At 53.3% G+C, this 19,242-nt stretch overlaps 4 protein-coding genes across 4 annotated transcripts; 2 read left to right on the top strand and 2 right to left on the bottom strand.

The window, feature by feature from the left end:
- Positions 1 to 521: 521 nt before the first annotated feature.
- Positions 522 to 5,243, bottom strand: ACET3X_005293 (uncharacterized protein; the record flags this gene model as incomplete). Its single annotated transcript, XM_069451482.1, has 4 exons — positions 522 to 2,321; positions 2,460 to 4,898; positions 5,008 to 5,133; positions 5,226 to 5,243. 4 exons carry the CDS (start codon positions 5,241 to 5,243, stop codon positions 522 to 524), a joined length of 4,383 nt encoding a protein of 1,460 aa, XP_069307337.1.
- Positions 5,244 to 5,764: 521 nt separating this feature from the next.
- Positions 5,765 to 7,651, top strand: ACET3X_005292 (uncharacterized protein; the record flags this gene model as incomplete). The annotated part of the gene is made up of 1 exon (XM_069451481.1): positions 5,765 to 7,651. The coding sequence occupies one exon, from the start codon at positions 5,765 to 5,767 to the stop codon at positions 7,649 to 7,651; it is 1,887 nt and encodes a 628-aa protein (XP_069307336.1).
- A 1,087-nt stretch (positions 7,652 to 8,738) lies between these two features.
- On the bottom strand, positions 8,739 to 9,851 carry ACET3X_005291 (uncharacterized protein; the record flags this gene model as incomplete). The annotated part of the gene is made up of 1 exon (XM_069451480.1): positions 8,739 to 9,851. The coding sequence occupies one exon, from the start codon at positions 9,849 to 9,851 to the stop codon at positions 8,739 to 8,741; it is 1,113 nt and encodes a 370-aa protein (XP_069307335.1).
- A 5,961-nt stretch (positions 9,852 to 15,812) lies between these two features.
- ACET3X_005290 (uncharacterized protein) lies at positions 15,813 to 19,160 on the top strand (the record flags this gene model as incomplete). Its single annotated transcript, XM_069451479.1, has 5 exons — positions 15,813 to 16,288; positions 16,334 to 16,562; positions 16,612 to 16,925; positions 16,977 to 17,286; positions 17,715 to 19,160. The coding sequence occupies 5 exons, from the start codon at positions 15,813 to 15,815 to the stop codon at positions 19,158 to 19,160; spliced, it is 2,775 nt and encodes a 924-aa protein (XP_069307334.1).
- Positions 19,161 to 19,242: the final 82 nt, after the last annotated feature.

Raw genomic sequence — 19,242 nt, 5'->3', positions numbered from 1 at the left:
TCCGAACATCACTCAGAATCCAAGCTGCATCCGTTCAGTCACTCAAGAGACATAGTTGTTTTAGAAGTCATGTTATATTCTCATCCGCCTTATACAACTGCTGCTCATACTCCATGAACTTCATCGCTCCTTCAATCATTATGCAGAGTATCATAAGACCATAGCCTCCAACTCCAGAAATAAAACAACGCCAGCCTGCGCCATACAGTGACAAGAACAATGACAAGACACGATACAAGGAAACGAAAGCAGCAAGGCTCCCTCGACTTTTCCGCGGCTCCGCGCGAATGTACTCAAATGCCAAGCTCATCGCATTGGCGTGTTTGGCTCGGAAAACGGATGCGCAGCACCCAATCCTTTCAAACTTCTCCTCCCCTGTCGCCGCCTCCAAAACCCCAATCTTAGTCGGTGCGAAAGAGTAGAGTATTGGCGAAGCTAAAACGCAAAGAAAAGCCAGTAAGTAAGTGAACGATCAAAAGAAAGTAGATGAGTGGAATCGACGATGAAGATAAAAGGGAAGACTAGAAAATCATCGATCGAACCTGCTCTCTACGTCCCGTCTTCCCTGACTCCTGGGTGCGCGGCCGTGGGGGCGGTGCGTGCGACATGCGAACGTCCTTTAGAGGTGGAGTAGGCGCATGCGACTGTGTGCGGGCGTGCCCCTTGACAGGACTTGATGGAGTTGACTTGACGGAGCCTAATATGTCGTGGGATTGGGTGCGTGCGTGAGAAGGCCGGCGGTTGACGTTCGGTGAATTTGGCACGGGATGCGACTTGGTTGGCGACATTGGTGCGCCAATCTGTGACCGTGTAGTTTTCTCCTTGCGCTCCTTCTCTAGAACCATGGCAGCCCAGCCCTTGTTCTGAGCAATGTCCTTGCCAACAGTCTCATAGAGCACCTTCATCCAGGCTTCTTTTTGTTCGCGGCTGTCAGCGTAGAAGTCGATGACCTCACCGTTGGCGAAACGGATGCGGAAGCCTTCTTCGACGAACATGTAGCCTTCCTCGTCATCAGCGAAACCGGACTTGCGCCGACCACCAGATTTTGTCGCCGAAGGTTGCTGAAGGGCGCTCTTGTCATCAATGAGCTTGGAAGCCTTGGCCAGATTGATGGTAGCACGCGGTTGCCGTGTAGACTCGTGGTAAGCTGTAAGCTTTGTACCTTCCAAGCGGAAGAAACGGCGTCGCCAGTACGGGCAATCTCCGCCCTGCTGGCTCAATGTGCCTTCGAAGCTGATGTCCTTGACCTGCTCCGCTTCCTTGAGCTCACGAATAGCAGCGTTCATGCTCTTGGGCATATCCGAATCTTTTGCGTTCTTGGGCTTGGGGACATACAGAAGCTGAAGAGTCAGTTTGCCGACCCGGTAAGGGGGACGGCGAACGACACCTCCGCGCTTGCTCTTGACACTGCTGCCGCCGGTGTTGTCGACAGCCCACTCGTTGAAGCAGGGAATGTCAACGGTCAACGGACGACCGTAAGCTTGGCTCTCGTGGTTGTTGAGGCAAACGTAGGCACGGGCGAAAGATCCGTCGGGTCCGACAAGGTCGTGGAGAAGATCCCAGGCGGTGGCCTTTTGATTACGCTTGGCGGCAGCTTGGGCTTCTTGATGCTCCTGTTGAGCGATGCGATCAGCCTCCTCTTGAGCCTTGCGTTCCTGCTCCTTCCTCTTCTTTGGCGATGAGAGGAGGTTGCGGAAGGCGGAGTGTGACTTCTTGTGGTTGACCGCCTTAGCGGTAGGCGCAGCGACAACCTGGGGCACCGCTGGAGGCTGCAACTTGGTTTGCAGTGTAAGCTGGAACTCAAGGTCATCCATGACGACAAGCTCGAATTCTTGTCCGATGGGAGCGGATTGGCCGAGCTCTAGCCATGACGTTGTGACGCAGTGCAGACCATTGTCAAGTGTCAACTGGAAATGGGTACGCTCATGCTTTGGCAGGGGAAGGTCGAGGTCCTTGACCCCAACAACCTTGACGAAGACCAGACCACGCTCCTCACCTTCTTCAGGCTCACCGTTATCTCCCTGCTCAGCGACAGAATCCAGGCCGCCAGCGACAGCAGATTCTTGGCCAGGCAGAGGCGGAGCCGGGCCCTCGGAGGTGCGAGTGCGACGACCAGATGCCGTTCGGATGCTCTTCCTGCGAGGCTTGCCATTCCAAGGCTCTTTTGTCCAGGCAGGCTTGCGCTCGGCGCTCGTCTTACGAGAAACAGGCTTGACAGCCGCCTCGCTTGTAGCCTCGGTAGGAGTAGGAGGCTTCTCGTCGCTGAACTGGCGACTGCTTGCGACAACGACCTTGGTGTTTTCGCGCATCAAGTATCCTTTCTGTTCGTGGACATTCTCGTTAGCAAAACTGTGCCGGTAGACAAAGCCTTCACCGGACATTTGACAAGCTGCGTTCGCAACAGCAGCTGTTGATTTCGGGAATATGGCGAAGTGAGGAATAGGAAAAAGAGTTCGTACCTTTTGCGACTCAATGATGTGATCAAACTCCTTGTCCAGCCCGAAGCTGAGGTCATTCGAATCGTCACCAAGGTTAAGATCGCCGAGCTGCAGGTCCAGCATGCGGTTCTGCTTGGTCGTAAAGCTCACTTGCGTGTCGTCTTCGTCGTCCTGGCCCTCCTCGTCGGCATTGCCAAGCTCGAGGCTCATGGACTGGCGCTTTGGGCTGCGCTCAGGAACAGGGGGAGCATGCTGGCCACTAACCTGGCGGCGTGTAGCCGCCATATCAATGTCATCGGGAATCAGCGATGGCCGAGTCTTCAGCTTTCCACCTGCACCTCGGATAGTGGCTTCCCGTTGAGGAACTTCTGGAGCATTCTCTTGAGGAGCTGGGGAGACGGCCATTGGGTGACGAATGACAGAATCTGGAGTACCAGGGTCCTCCGACTCCGACTCGTCTTCATCCATCTCAGGAGCTTCAGGCGTGACAGGGCGTCGTAGGAAATCGCGCATGGCATCTAGTGTGGGGGTGGAGTCCAATGGACTTGGTGCTGTCGCCATAGACGCCTTCAGGGGATCCAAGCTGAGGTCTACATCCTTACCTTCGAAGCTAGTGTACATCTCATCCTGTGGTGCCTGCTTCTCTGTCGAGACAGGAGAGGAGGGAGCGGCAACAGGCGTTGATGGGCCGGAAGAGTCAATGGTGCTTTGAACAATGGACTGTTCGTCAGGTTGAGGCGAGTATTGGCTAGTGTCATCCTCGTCGTCTGAGTGTGGAGGCATGGGATGCCGAATGACAGAAGACTCGCGTTCGTAATCCTCAAGCTGAGACATCGAACTGCCATCTACATCGCTCTCCTCGGCATGGTCGTCCTCTCTCCTGTCCGCGTTGTGGTAACTGTAAGCGTCGACGACGCTATCAGCCTCGCTGATGGAGACCTGACGCGGATGCTCGTCGAAGTTGGAAGAGGCCTCACGTGATGGAATGGGAACATCGGGGTCCAAGTCAGCAAGGTCGCCATAGCTGCGCTCAGGGCTGTACTCGGGCTCAAACGTGCTATACTCTTCCTCTTCTTCCTCTTCGTCCTCCTCACCCTCGTCGAAGGTACGGCTCTTGACGCGTCGGAGGATGGATTCGCGAGAAATGCGCGGGATCTTCGGCTCGTCAAGAGTTAGCTCCATCTCTGTAACGTCAACTTCTGCAACCTCGACCTCTGCAGCCTTCTTCTTGTCTTGCATCTCCTGAGTCGGTGTGCTCGTATTGCGATCGTCGTCGAAGTTCATCAACCGCAATCGATCCTCAAGCGACATGGACACCTCGCGCATGTTGAGCAGATCACTCTTAGAGATACCAGCTGCTTGCGGGAGCTGAGGAAGGGACCGCCGCCTGTCGCCAACTCGCTCTGCTGCAGCGGATAGGCCAACGCTGGAGTCGCGCCGCCGGTTGGGGCTGCCTTGTATGGCGGGAAGAGGAGGAAGTGGCCGAGCATCGCTGTCAGACGCTGCTGAGCCTATCCGCGATCTGTTGGTTGTGCCATTTGGACGTGCTGAAGGCATGGGGCTGTTCTCACGCCCATCAAAGACATCGTCGTAAAGATCGGTGAGAGAGGTATCCGCGGCCTGCGGGCTCATATGGCGCCAGTCCTCAGGCAGAACGACGGGAGTCTTGTCTGTATCCTCTAGGGAAGCGTCGAAGCTGTCATCCTGGTCGAAGCTCATCTCCTCTTCCGTCTCCTCCTCGGAGTCATAGCTGCCGTCTCGCGACATTGTGGCGACCGACGGGTCGGGTGTGACCATCTCAAACTCTGTGATTTGGGGTGGAGCTGTGTCAAAGGTCACACTCTTAGCATGACGCCGCAGTGGGCGAGGAGTCTGATGGACGAGCTCTTCGTCATCTGACATGACGGCGCTGGAGTCGCCGTTGTATTGCGGCGAGTTGAAGCGCCCGTTGCTGACGAGCGAGGATTTGGTCGGCGACATGCGTCCCTCTGACGGCGAGGGCTTGGAGGGCGAAGCGAATGAAGATTGTGTGGGAAGCTTTGCTGGTGACGTCTTGGATGGGCTGAGAATGGGGATCCGTGTCTGGCTGTCAGACCGGCTGTGGTGGTGACCTTTTGCGGGGCTCTCATTCTCACCACGCAGGCCCTGTAGGCCCTGGATAGCGGTGCTGAGAGGGCGGCCTGCAGCGAGTGGACGGTCCAGTGGTTGGACGGCGCTGGGATCGTACTCGTGCTTCTGCTCGCGCGCGAACATGCTGCTGTTCTTGACACGCGACTGCTTCTTCAGGTTCTCGATGGAGTTGCGCTTGGGCGAGAGAGGCGAGCTGCCCTCGTACTCGTTCTCCGACGTGTCGAAGCGGCTCTTGGGCGACGTCGTCTGCTCCTTCCAGAAGAGACGCGGGCTGTGGGTAAAGGGCGAGGAGTCGCGGTATGGCGAGCTCTCCTTGGTGAGAATGATCTTCTGGGCCGGGAGTTAGCAGCCTGCAGGCGGGAGTGGCGGCGGGAATACAGTGAAAGTGCAGAGGGAATGCAGCGGGAATGCGGGTGTGAAATGCGGCCTCGGCACATACCTTTGTTGTCTGGTTCCAGCTGGGAGAGTTCCTGCGATGCTCATGGGGGCTGATTTCTGACAGGGGACGGCCGCTTCCCTTTGTGGGCGAGGGAGTAGGCGTCTTGTTGATGCGCAGCGGCGACACCTGTGGCCATTGCGGTCAGTACGGTGTGTGTGTGGCCAAGCCTCGAAACAGTGGAGGCAAAAAGGAAGAATAAGATGACGGGTGATGCTTACCGCTTCATTGCGCGACATGATGGCGGCTGGTGAGGGCGCTCGTGCTGTTGTTGACTGGAGCAGTGGCCGTGTTTTTGCGTGCAGCGGGCAGTCGAGTCGCGGTGCTGCTGGAGAAGAAGAATGCGGCTCCCTCGAGGAGTCGTGTGCTGTCAGCGGAGCAGCGGGCGGGCGCTGATTAAAGAAATGGCAGAGAAGTGAAGGACAGCGACAGAGCGCTTGGGCAGATGAGCGATGGAGAAGCGGAGGAGGAGGTGTGGGTGCTGTACTATGATATGGTTGGGGCCGCCTGGTGCTATCAAGTGTTGATAGCCGGGATGTAGGCAAGGCGTCGGTGTTGCGTGCAGTTGCTCCGGTAACGTGCCGCTTATCGCGTCTTAGCGCCAGAAATTGTCTGCACGATCGCCTGTGCAGTGCCGACGTCAGGTCGGATCCCTTTAGTCAAGGTTTAGTGTAGCCAGAGAGCCACAGAGCGAGGCATGCTAGTCTAGTCGGACTTGTTCGTTGAATTCTGCCTGTACTCTACTTGTGACTGAGCAGCCATGTTGCGGACAGTCTGCCCGTTCTGCCAAGTGCGCTCGCTCGTGAAACGGCCACCACCCCAGCACCAGCAGCAGACCCGCCTATACACCCAGGTCCAGCGCGAGCGAGGCGACCGCCATGGCGCCTCGTCCTCACGTCCTCCACGGCCCGCGGGCTTCAGAGGCCGTGACAGCCCCCGCCCGGCGCGCATGGTCCTCTCCGACAATGTTGCGCGAACAGCAGACAGGGCGCCGATGAGGAAGCCAGATGCCTTTGACTTCCTAAACCGGACCAACGTACCACGGGGACTGGAGCGGATACGAGAGCAGCGAGAAGCACGTGGCAGCCGGCCGGCGACAGGACGGGATGACGGCAAGAGAAGGAAGCCGTCTGAGCCTTACCACGCCCTCAAGATGCAGAGTTCGCTGCACCAGGTGCCCTACAACAACCGCACTGCCGTCAAGCGACAGCTCCAAGAGTACGACTCGTTCGACAAGTTCCCCCTCGCCGAGCCTATACTACGCGCCGTGAACGATGCACTGCCCGGCCTCGACTATCGCAATCCAACGCCCGCACAAGCCGTCGCTATACCCGCCCTCCTCGGCCTGCAAAAAACTGTGCGCGCAAAAGTAAAGACCAAGAAGAGTGGGCCAGACGCTTTCCTACTGGCAGCGGAAACGGGCTCGGGCAAAACGCTGGCATACCTTCTCCCTACTCTCGACGCCATCAAGGAGGAAGAGGTGCGCGAGAAAGAAGAAGCCGAGGAACAGGCAAAGAAAGATGCCGAAGAGGCGGCATCAAGAGAACACGACCGGAGGACAGACATGTTCGCCGTCGAGGAGCCAGAGACCAACAAGGCAGTCGACCCAGCACGCCCGCGCGCAATCATCCTCGTCCCCTCCGCCGAACTCGTCGCCCAAGTCGGCGCCGTCGCAAAGTCGCTCTCTCACACCGTCAAGTTTCGCGCGGCTCCCATCTCCTCCAAGATGTCTGCCACGGTCATCCGCAACCAGCTCTTCAACCCCAACGGTGTCGATGTCGTCATTAGCACACCGCCCCTCCTCGCCAGTATCGCCCAAAGCAACCCCAACATCCTTGCACGGGTCACGCACCTCATTTGCGACGAAGCAGACTCCCTCTTCGACCGTTCCTTCAAGGAAAGCACGACCGCCATCCTCGAGCGCGCTACCCCCTCCCTCAAGAAGCTCGTCCTCTGCTCCGCCACCATTCCAAAGTACCTGGACAAGTACCTCGCCGACCGGTTTCCTGACATGCAGCGTCTCGTTACACCCAATCTCCACGCCATCCCGCGAAGAGTGCAGCTGGGTGTCGTCGACGTGAACAAGGACCCATATCGCGGCAACAAGATGCTCGCCTGCGCAGACACAATCTGGCAGATTGGCAAGGCATCTGTCGACTACGACCCCCACGAAGGCAAGGATGTTATACCCACTAAGCGAGTCTTGGTCTTCGTCAACGAACGTGAAGACACGGAAGAGGTAGCGCAATACCTCGTCAAGAAGGGCATCGATGCTCACGCGTTCCACCGCGACACCGATCCCTCGCGTCACGCCAACATCCTCAAGTCCTTCACAAACGATGCACCCACCAAAGAAACTGCAGAGAGCGAAAAGAACAAGACTGAGCTGGCGAACAAACGCACCCTCCCCAACACAAAGGTCATTGTCACAACCGACTTGGGTTCAAGAGGTATCGACACCGTCTCTGTTCGCCATGTCATTCTCTACGATGTCCCACATACGACCATCGATTTCATCCACCGGCTCGGCCGCACAGGTCGCATGGGCAGGCGAGGAAGGGGTATCGTGTTGCTTGGTCCAGGTGATCGGGCAGATGTCGTTAGGGAAGTTAGGGAAGCCATGTTCAGAGGCGAGGCTCTCATCTAAGCATTCACAACAACATGTGTAATGGCCAAAAGTATTCATGTACCATATATTGTTTTCAGTTTTTCGCCGAGCAACAAGCTTCGGATACGACCATCTCATGATGATGAAGATAATGAATGTACAAATCCGCCTGGACACTCTTTGATATGGAAAGCAGCAAAAAATAAAATAACTGATCTCCCATCAACTCACACCAGTCAGAACCTTTTCATGTCCCGCAATGTCAGAATCGCGACCCTCAAAGTTTGTTTGTAGTTACCTAGCGCCGGCAGTGGCGACTGACTCAACAACCGTAACCCAGAGAAGGACACACGGACCCCCATCGTATTTTCGCAAAGCCCTGATGCTGAACTGTAAATAACTTGGAAACTTGGTCTCTCTTCGTAGCCGGGTATGTACCTCGGCGCTTGTTTGGAACCCACTTGTGGCGTCCCCCCCAACCCCCCGCTCGGAGGCGTTCCCGACCAGGCTTTCCGACCTTGTAAATTGATTTGTTTACATGCGCTAAGTGCTGCTGCCGCGGGGTTCATCGTTGCAGGTGGGCTGGGTTGTGTTGTTGTGGTGTCTTTGATTACCGCTGTGTCCAGGTTGTTGTGCGCCACTCCAGCTGGTGGGTGGGTATGTTTGTTGATTGTTGATTTTTGTTGATAGCAGGCCGTCTGCGTAGTACACCACGTCTACCTAGTCACACCCCCTCCTGCATATGCACGACGAGTTGATCAGAATCCCCTTGTTTACGCCCAACGGTTCTTGGGTATTGGTTGTTTTCTTTGTATCGCTTAGATCGCGGGCAATTTATCGAACTATAGACGAAAAAGCAAGGAAAGGGTTCTGTAGAACGCACATGTATTGAAGATCTACAAGACTGACACCGTGAGGAAGCTACCATGGGTCGTTCAAGACCCTTTGCTACTTGTCCCACAGCCCCGGGTATCAATCATTCAACAAATAGGGAGACAGTGTCGCTCAGGTCAAGGACACAAGAAGAATAAGAAAAGAATCAGTGTCGCAAACACCACCGCCTTTTCTCTATCGTACATTTGATCCCCACTCATCTTGCCACAGCCTCTTCCGTCATGCGCGCATATCAAATGTTTCGTGCTCCGCAGATGCCGGTCTTTTCCACCACCACTTCCAAGGTGTCTGCCCCTAGACCACATGCGTTGAACTTGCTCTTCCAACACCCACCATTCTCACCATCCACCTCCCTCGATTGAAGCTCGCGCAGCTTCCTGTCCAGCTCCTGCAAGTTGTTCTGCTGAAATGTCCTGCTAAACTCGTCCTTTGGCTCTTTCTCGTGGCTGAGCTCGATTTGCAGGGCGCGAGCCGCGCGATTGGCAGCATCGAGAGAAGTATATACCTCGGGGCGGCTGTGGGTCTGATACACGCGAACTAGCTCGTGTGCTGGAGAATCTCCATCTTCTAGATCGGAGGCATCTGGACTTTCCTCGTCGGCTTGTTCAGCAAGGTTGAAGAGTCGTAGGATGTAGCAGGTGCTCGAGATGAAGGATGTCCCCTTGAGCGCTTGAGGCTTCTGGTTAGCAAACTTGGATACCGTGTCGCGTCGAACCCAGATCCTGAGATGAGTTTTCTTGAAAGGGTTATCGAAGGGCGTGACGGAGCCAGTGAGGATCGAGCATCCATGTTCATCGCGTGCGGTGCTGCTTTCGAAAATGGTATCGCGGAAGTGCGCAAGAATGCTTTGAAATGTCTTTTCGGCCTGCTCATTTGCTTCAACGATATTGGTGAAGGGGCGTACCGTTGTTTCAGTGGCCGCGATATTTTCTTCAGTCTGCTCGCTTGACCACACCCTTTGGAAGACAGAGTACTCAAAGTAAGGTTGTGCCTCCTTGGACACGTGAGGCGAACAAGACAAAAGTAGGACGTCCTGGTTGGAGTCCGTTATGACTTCCACAGAAGACAGGCCTTGAACAGGAGGGGGTGCAGATGGTTTTGAAGGGGACTCGTGTGCATCTATCAGCGTATGCTTCTGGGAGGCGGGCTTCAAGCTCGTTAGGGAGAAACTTTCCCTGGTTTTCATAGCCTTTTCAGCCTGACACGAAGGCCCACGATCATTAGCAGCCCTGGGAACAGACATTGTGTCAGCACTCATATCATCACGCCGAACGATTGTTGCTGTAGGGTCAACTCTGTCGACGTCGATCTCTATAACTTCTGTCGGTCCCTCGGCAGTATGCATTATCGCGTTCTCCGTGGTTTGGGTTGATTCGGAGAATTCTGCTTCCAAAGCTGCCAATTCCGCCACATCAGTCATCCGCGATTCCTTCGAAGGAGTCGGTTCTGACACAGTCGTCGGAGAATTGGACAGAGGCTTTTTCCCTGTGGCTGAAGGCATAGGCTCAGCGGTCAAGGCTGGAGGTACCTTCGCAGGCGAGCTTGCGGAAGTAGATCTAAACTGTTCCTGGATACCTAAACCTGGTCCAGCGACTTGCCCCAGATCTCCTGAATGTATATTCACCGATAGACTTAATGCCTTCTCAGGATAAGGTGTGACGACGATGTGATGCGTATCCTTTTTGGGAGACATCGCTTGAATGGTATCACGAAATCTGTTTGCAGCCAATCCTTCCGAAGAAGTGTTGATTTCCGATGAAGATTCGGCGACCCTGTTGGAAGATGAAGTGTTGTGCTGAGCAGATATTGCAGCATCAGGAGCCACAGAAGCATGTCTGACAGACTCTGCAGGCTGACACAGGTTGGGCTTCGTAGAGGCAATCCCCATATCCTTAGGTCCATCGAATGGTTTTGATTGTGGGAATAATTCCTTCTTAGCTATCCTCGGATTCTCGACAGTATTGTTGATCGCGGCCTCCTTCGCATGTGCGGGCAAATGCGACACTACCGGTGTGGCACATGCATTGCTCGATGTAGGTACTCTGCTTCCCGGATGACCAACCAAAGTACTAGCGGTTGGCGAAGGGAGCATGTTTTCAGGTCCTTGTTTATTGGAAACTCGGGCGGAGCTCGTGCTCAATCCAGTACTACCAGCCGTAGTGGCAAATCCAGAAAGGTTGGTGGTCTCGGTGGATGTCTTGCGTACAACAGCCTTCGAAGCTGTAGATGAACGAGGACTGGTGTCAACTTTCGATCCTATCTGTGTGTTTTTGGGCCGCTTCATCAGGGGCTCAATGGCGGAAGCAGGCCTCTTGCGTGTGGTAGTAGAGACATGATCGGATCCGCCAGAGATGCTGTCCAGTTTTCGCTTCTGGGCTGATGGTCCGGGAGTAGATGGTGTAAGTGGCGAGGATGATGCATTTGTCCTTGAGGTAGCTGGTGTGAGCCTCGCAGAGCCTGGATCGGGGACTCGCATGTGACTTTGGGCTCGCTGCGATGCTAAATCTTTCGACACCTTCGGGCTTTGTAATGCTGTTGAAGAGTCCTTCTTGAAACCAGCATTGACTGCCGTATTCTCGTGCTTCTTAGCGCATGGCTGAGGTATGCTTACAGATTTTCCAGCTGACGTTGATGAGACCGGAGTTCTTTTAGCTACATTCTGTTCATTTTGACCACTGGCTTGAAGCTGTGTACCTGGCTTGCTACCCGCAGTCCCAATTTTGACTTCGTCTAACGTCAACTGAAGAAGACTTCTAGGCTGTGTAGCTGAAGAGGTCTTGTTATCTGACATGCCATCCTTGCGCTCCCGAGCAATGTCCAGGTCAGGTACAGGCTTGCGCTTTCTGGATAGTAGGCTAGAGGATAGGCCTGCGGCAATAGTAGTCGGAAGAGTAGAAGCTGAGCTGGATCGAATTGGCGTCCTACCAGGATTTGTGACAACGGCAGTGGGTGGCGGAATTTTCCGGGAGATTGAGGACACCTTACCATCAATCTTAGTCATCGATGAGCCCACAACCTTGGCCTGCTGGCTGAGGACTTTCACCTCGCTCGTTGTATCAATCGTAACAGGATATTTGGCGCGGTCTACGCTGCCGCTACCGACTGACTGCGAAGGCGCTGACTGCTGCAGCCCAAGTGACGTGGCGAGATGCGAGTTCCAGGTAGAAAGTGCCGGGGTCGTTGTTATAGGTGGTTGTGTTTGGACAACCAATTGCCTCTGTTTGGGAGCATTTGATACACCTTTCCCTCTTTCCAAAAGCTTCTTGAGACGGCTCATGTTGAGCTGCTTAGTTGGCAGAGGCTTTGCACTGGAATTGCCTTTGAAGTTGTTATGAATGGAGTGTGGTGGCTCCAATGCGTAGGATGTTTGTCGAGTGAATGACCTTGACTGATCATCATTGTCATCATGATCGCTTTGGCCACTCGCCTCATCATCACTCTCGCTGTCCATGACGAAGCCACCCTTTGTATTTATTCTTTTCTTAGCGGCCATATCCTTCGCCTTGCGGGCTTGATCATCAAGCTCGCTACGGGAAGCGAGGTGTGAAACTGTGTTCGTAGCTGGGGTTTGCGATCGCTTGCCTCTTGCCAATATGGTTCGTGACGAGTGGGTCTGATGGAGCGGACAATGGATGATCTCGGACTCACTACTGTCGCTTGCAACAAACTCAGAGGACTTGTAGACGATGGTCTTCCTGGGTCGGCCTTTCTTAGCGCCTTGTACCAAACTTGTCTCTAGTTCGTCCTCTTCGCTTGATGCGTATCCAGCAAGTTTTCCTAATGATTGAGTTCCTTGGATGGGTCTTAGCTTAATCGTAGAGATCGATGGTGAAACGGCGCGCGGTGAGATCAAATCTCTGCAGAAAGACTCGTGAGGCTTATTCCCAGACGGGTGATTGCGGTATTTGGCTGCGCCATTGGAAGGATGGTCGAACAAGGTGAGAGGCCTACCTATGAGAGACATGTTGCCAGAACAGCCTTGCTCGCTGCGGCTTGTCTGTCGCCTTAGTGGTGAAGACTTCAGTTCAGGATTCAAGACCTCACAGCCGAGAGGATTGGGAACAATTGAATCAGGTATACAGGAAGTACACGATTGAGCAACCTGGGCATGTGCCTGGGTGCAATGTAGGGTACGATCATGGGCTGTAGCGTCGGGGAAACCCGTACCCTCAGCATCGTCGCTGTCATTTTCGAGCGCACCGGTAAAACTGATAGGCTTCTCATCAGGCGGAGGAGTGTAGAACAACGGAGACTCCTCTCGCTCCCCGGTATGGCAGCCTTTTCCGCGGCAAGTTCCCATGACCGTACAACACACAGCCGGAACAAGCCGATAAAATTACACACTGCAGTGGAATCCCTGGCCTCCGCTGGAAAGCCTGGAGTACATTGCCGCTCCAGTATCTCGATGTATGCCCAACAAACGCCGGCGCGCTGCTTGACTATGCCGTTGGTTAACGCTTGGCGTATCTTTGTCCCGCACAAGCGGATACGAACCGGACGAAGACAATCATTCCACTCAAACTAGTCCAATTAGTAGCAACGGAAACGTAATTCCGTCTTCCCGTGTACACGCTGTGCCAACGATAATGCCAAGACATGGCAGGCTCCGTGAATGCAAACGTGACGGACATCATGCTCGTATGTACCACAGAGTGCTAGATACGTTGGTGAATTCAATGTCCTTGGGGGTTCTGCATGATGAGAGTCAGCTCATTTTAGGCAACTTATATCAATGACAAACATAAACCCTGAAAGCAAACACTGGCGCTTTCTTGTCAAGTTCATGATATTAAAGTCTGCAAATACGGCCAGAGTGATTTTCAGCATCTGTGATACAACCAAGACAAAACGAGCTTCTTCGTGGAGCCAAGGCGCGTGCTCAATCACGAAAGCCCGCAAGACTGGGGGACAGCAATGTGAACGGAAGTCGGCGAAGTGCCAGGATAATCCAAGGGACGAAGAGGTTATCGAATGCGAGCTAAGAGAACTGTCGCCGAAGGCTCTTCGAGCGATATAACCGTTGCTTAGGATGATTGGGTAGGTTGCTATGTCACGAGGCGCGTATCCGACGCGTATTGACGCGTTATGCATAGTGGAACTGGGAAATCGCCATTAAAGCCAGGTAGTGTGCAAAAATCCACAGAAAAAGTGATATCAGCGGACGGCAGATGAGCAGGACGTTCGAGGCCTTTTGGAAGGCGTGGCTGGGTGTTGGGTCTTCGTCGCGTCGTGCCATGGCTGAGGATCAGAGCAAGACGTCACGCGGAAACGGATTTGCGGCTTACTCAGCTGGTTGGGCCCACCTCGCGAATCTCAAGCCCCCACGTCTCGCCTCTCTGACCTGCAAAGGAGAATTGTTGGCGCCCGTGCGAGATTGATTCATCCTCAAAACTATGGCAGAAGAAATCGCGCCTGCCTCTGATGTTCCTGTCCCTGACAAGACATTGCGAGAACTGGCCAAGAATGTGGCGAAGAAATTGCCCAACTTCGCGGAGAAAGAGCCTGCAACTGCTCTGAAGTAAGGACGCAAAGTCCGTGAGCTTTGCTTTGCCGATGCTGAACCCCACTAACATCTGACTAGACAACTCCATACCATTCTCGCCCCTGTTTTAGAGACTGCAGACCTGGCAGATCTAGAAAACAGCCATCGCGCAGCCGCATCGAATGCCTTGTGTGGAATTATTGAGTATTGTGCGGCTTCCGAGAGTGTGTATGCACGAGAGGCGATCCTGGATGATTCGATATGGATGAGAACGTTCAACATCTACCTCCAGCGCTCTGGGGATGCAAAGGGAAAATCAATGAGGCAGATGCTTTTGGTCCTCACAAGTGTCATTACCAAAGACCAGAGCCTGCATGCGATCGAACTTCGGAGAAGGGCTACCTCCTCTTTCCTGGACATTATATGTGAACGGGAGGATCGCATCAAAGTCAAACCAGCTTTGCAAGGCCTTGCGCATTTCCTGCTTCGCGATGTCATCTCCATTGCAGAGTTGATCGGATTGTTTGGTGTGCAGCTGAAGCGAACGTCAGATACAGTCCAGGATCCCGTGACTTCGAGGACAGTGTTCAAATCTTTCCTTGCCTGGGTTGTCCACCACGACACTGCTCTTTCGGCGGGCCATCTGATCAAGAACTACCTACTCCAGGCTCGGCGTCTTGCAGATTACGACGAACGAGGCAACGATGGTTCCATCTCACCATTCTGGATAGAGCCAGTAGTCCAGACTTTACGCAATTGGCCGGATCGAATTCAGGAGTTCAGAACTCACGTTTTCCCTCACTGCTTTCTACCTAACCTTTCGGAGTACTTGACATTCCTCGCACACCTCCATTTTGAGTCACACGTTCCACACAAAACCGCGTTGCCCAGTCAGCTTTATCAAGCAGGCGGTCACACATCGTCTCTCGAAGGACTGGAAGAGTTCAGGATATTGTTAGCAGCAATCGCCACGGGAAAAGAACTCAATATCGTAAAAGATAATGGTGAGTTCTCATCAACGTGGCACAAAAGCTTTCGTTGATCTTCATGCCAGATTATAGAGTTCAACCTAATATTGAAATCCGCGATGGAGCGCTTTATCTACCTGATAACGTCCCCGGTGCCTGGATGGCGGATCTAGAGCCTGAAGTCAGACTTGCAGGCATGTTCCTCTGCGTATACTCTACTTCTGTTACGAGAGCTATTAGTGGTGGCATCCTACAAGCTCTCAAGCGCAACCTCTTTCATCTGCACACAGATACGGACGCAAACTTTCGCCGAGAGGTTCATGGCTATACACAGAAGCTCTTCGATCGTCTCAGAGCTAGTACGGCGACTCTCGCAAAGTCAAGAATCAAGGATTATGCTTCCGGTCAAGCACGCTTACCTTTTCCAAAGACGATCTCTGGCCCACATAGTCCAATATCCCGACGCGAAGAACAGGATCCGCTCTCTGAGTCGTTGGCTTTCATCGCTTGGTATATCCAGTTTCTCGAGTGGGAGTTACGCCCGACTGCATCTTATCAGAGCCGCATTACTGCACTGCGTTCGATTACCATTGTACTGCGCTCTGGGATAGACCCAGGCGTACCGTTCACCAGTCTTTCCAAATCTGCGCAAGGGCAACTCAACTGGGCTCACGAACTTCGGATTGGGAACACGAAACTTTGCCGATCGTTGTTTGATCTGATTCTAGATCCTTTCGACGATGTCCGAGACACAGCTGTGTCGGTTTTGCAGCTATGCCTAGTTGCCCTCCCTCGAACTGATCAAGAACGCATCATGTCGATGGTTCCTCGCTTTCTTGCGAGAGCGGAAGCTACAATGCTTCGAACAGGCCGAGCAGATCAAGCAGATGGAGTTGCTCGTGCCTATGGAATGGTCTTCGCTTTGGCCAGCGACGAACCAAGCATTTTCGCTGGCTCACACTTCTCTTCGAAACAGAGTTTGTTCGAATATCTCAAAACACAACTACAGGATACCTTAGCTCTGGCCCACACAGATCTTTCGAAAGCCGTTGACGGTCGACCAGTACATGGCACTTTTGCTGCGCTACGCTATGTAGTTGACCAGCCCGACTTTTACTCTGTCATATCGAACTTGCCACCGGATGTCTTTACTATCTGGAAGAGATCTCACAGCGAAATTGTAGCAAGTATTGAGAGTCTATGGTCTTGCGTCTACAACGTCCTGTGTGCAGATGCACCGGAAGGCCATGTCCCCGATGAGTTGGAAGATGAGAGTAGCCTGGACACCAAAGAGATTCTAAGCTATTCATGGAGGGGGCTGAAAGAGGCCAGGTAACCACATTCAGGCTACACTATTGACCCCGCTAATTGATGCAGTGTTCTGTTACGAACTGTCATTCTCAAAGCTCCTGTAGGCGATGGAGACAGCGACCTCGTCACCCCAGAGCTCTTTGAAAAGCTGGGCAGATTCTGCTTCACCCAACTACTTGAATTGCGTCACCGCGGTGCATTCTCGACAGTATCTCAGACATTTGCTGTGTTTTGCCGCCGTTGTGTCACTTCGAATATAGCCTCAATACGCGCTCTGCCTGAAATGTGGTACCAGGTTTGTGCACTGTTGCTTCGGTGTGAGTATTGGAACTCACGCCCTATAGGAAACCCTTCGATCTATCCAAGCAAAATCAGACGCCATAACTAGGAGATCCGCGGGTATACCAGCAGCAATGTCTGCATTACTAGCAGCAGAACCCCAAGCTGGAGGCAAGCTCTTCCCACGAGCCATAAAGGATCTTGTGGCCGAGACTTTGGTAGAAGCGCGGAGCACCAATATCGAGGAAAGCCGTCTTCCTCAAGTGCATGCCCTTAATTGCATCAAAGAGATATTCACAACCTCGAAGCTAAGTGTTGCGTCTGAGGCATATATCGGACAAGGTCTCGAGCTTGCTGCTAAAACCTTGAACTCGTCCATGTAAGAATCATAAAAAGATGACTTACTGGTTCTGGACTAACCCGTTTGTAGATGGCCACTTCGCAACTGTAGTTTAATGCTGTTCAAAGCTCTAATCGAACGGTTGCTCGGTAGCGACGAAGCACAGGACTGGAAAGAGCAGGAGCGAGCCAGGACCTCGCGCTTCTCCTACGACAATTACCCCAGCCTCGTGACGATATTGATCGAGCTGCTTGAGCCAAGTAGCGATGTCAAGATTATGGAGACACCCGAGGCTGGGAGTTCACCGATGGACCTCCATGGTGCCGAAGGCGTTTTTCCCGCCCTTCAAATTCTGCGTCAAGCCCGACCACCAGGAGATCTCACTAAGATCCGAGGCTTGGTGAGAGACTTACTCCCGAGCCCGCATTGGCACATGCGGGACATGGCAGCTAGGACGTATGTATCACTACATACTACAAGCGAACATGACGAGAAGCTCTCTCCCATCCTAGACACTGTCCCTAGCGACCATAATGGGCAACACGGAAGGCTTCTAGTGGTGATGTATGTGCTGAGAAAATTGTTACGCGATGAAACCCGATGTTGTAAGTCGTTCAAGAACCCGTAAGCTGAATAAGCAGTTGCTTACAACCTATAGCTCTACTGCACTTCGCAGCCTTGATGGAGCAGCTTGGACGACATGCGAAAAGTTGGTACACGTCGAGTGATTGCCCTTTCGTACGAGCAGCCTTTCTTGATATCGTGAGCGTCTGTGGAAGGGCCATGCTCCAGAGGGCAAACACTATCTCAATACTGGATGCATGGAAGGACCTCACTACGTCTATAACGATCGGACCCGAATACGAGATCGGGCCTAGCGACCGCTACGGGTATGATTTGCTTCGGACATCTCTTGCGCAAGTATACATCATCGATCGTGTCATACTGCGCCAGGATGCTCTTCAGATCATGGTTTCAGATGGTTACCAAACCATCGGCGATGCACTTATGCTCCTCGCAAACGAAGACCCTGACACTTGCCTGGAGGCACTGGAAACACTAGACACTATACTGCAGATGAAAAGGTCCCACGATCTGACCGTTCCGCTCTCGCTAGTCTTAGCACATGTTTACCACGTGGTTTTGGGAGCCACGGATCCAGAAATCATCTCAAAGTCACAAGCAGTACTGGCCGACGCTCTCTCCAACGACGACCTGAAGAGTGACTTTTTCAGCCTGGTCACAGAAGAGCAGACCATGCTGACTCTCGACAAGTTGCAATCACAGTGCATCCGAGGCCCACCATCGAACATGCAAAGTGGTCTACATCTGCTCGGTCTCTTCCTCGACCATTCATATCATGCGTACCCACTTCGCCGTGCCGAGCTGTTAGTAGCAATTGCGCGATACATCCGCCTTCTACGCATGACAATCGCCGACACAAATCCCTTCGATACACGTTTCGCTGCTATTCAATCTCTCTCAACACTCAAATCGATCTTCACCTTGGCTCCGAGTGGAAAAGCAACAGGGCCGCTGATCCTAGCTCTGGCGGTTGTCCTCTACGATCTCCTCAACGACGACGATGACGAGATTCGCGATCTAGCCGCCTCTACAACAGGCTCATTCCTGCGCTTACAAGGCAGAGATACATTCACAGATACAGTGCCGATATCGACGACGCATCGGCTTGCAGTATACCTGATCACTGCGTTCTCGACATCGCACTACTTAGCTAAAGAAGCGGTACGACGTCTGACAAATACACACTCGCACACGCCTTTCTTCTCTATACCCTTTGCCGAAACATTCGCTCGAGAGAGGAAAGAAGACACATCACTCTTTGCGCAAGAGAAGCAGAATCTGTACAAGGACGACGCTCTGGACACGGTTTTTTGGTCCCGCATCCTCTGCTCCTTGTCTTCGTCGGTTGTCCCTGAGAGCCTGCGCACTAGTTTGACCACCTGGGTACTAGATGGTCTGACCACGCTTATACAGACAGCGGAGAAGGAAGGTGATGGCGCACTAGGGTGGAGTACAAAAGCGGAGGTTTTCTCGCTAGGAATGCGTGTCTTCTGTGCCAGTGAGGTGGTGATGAGGTGGGGTGGTAGAGACAGAGTAGAGGTGGTGAAGATGCTGAGTAGGTTTGCAGAAGTGGGTATTGAGGAAGGTGTCCACGGCTTGTGGATTGAGAGGGTGCAGGGGTTGCTGAGCGGGGAAGTAGAGAGGATGTTGAAGAGGGCCAAGGTAGGCTTGCTTGATATTGGACTTTGAGTCAGCAAACTGTAGTTGGTGATTCAACACGCCAATTCAGAGAAGAAAAAGTGTTATTCAGACTGAAGAAGATCATATGAAC

Source organism: Alternaria dauci, chromosome 4 (assembly GCF_042100115.1).
Source record: "Alternaria dauci strain A2016 chromosome 4, whole genome shotgun sequence".
Classification (NCBI taxonomy): domain Eukaryota; kingdom Fungi; phylum Ascomycota; class Dothideomycetes; order Pleosporales; family Pleosporaceae; genus Alternaria; species Alternaria dauci.
Note: the sequence above shows the minus strand (reverse complement) of the source record. Positions and strands in the feature narration are given on the sequence as shown.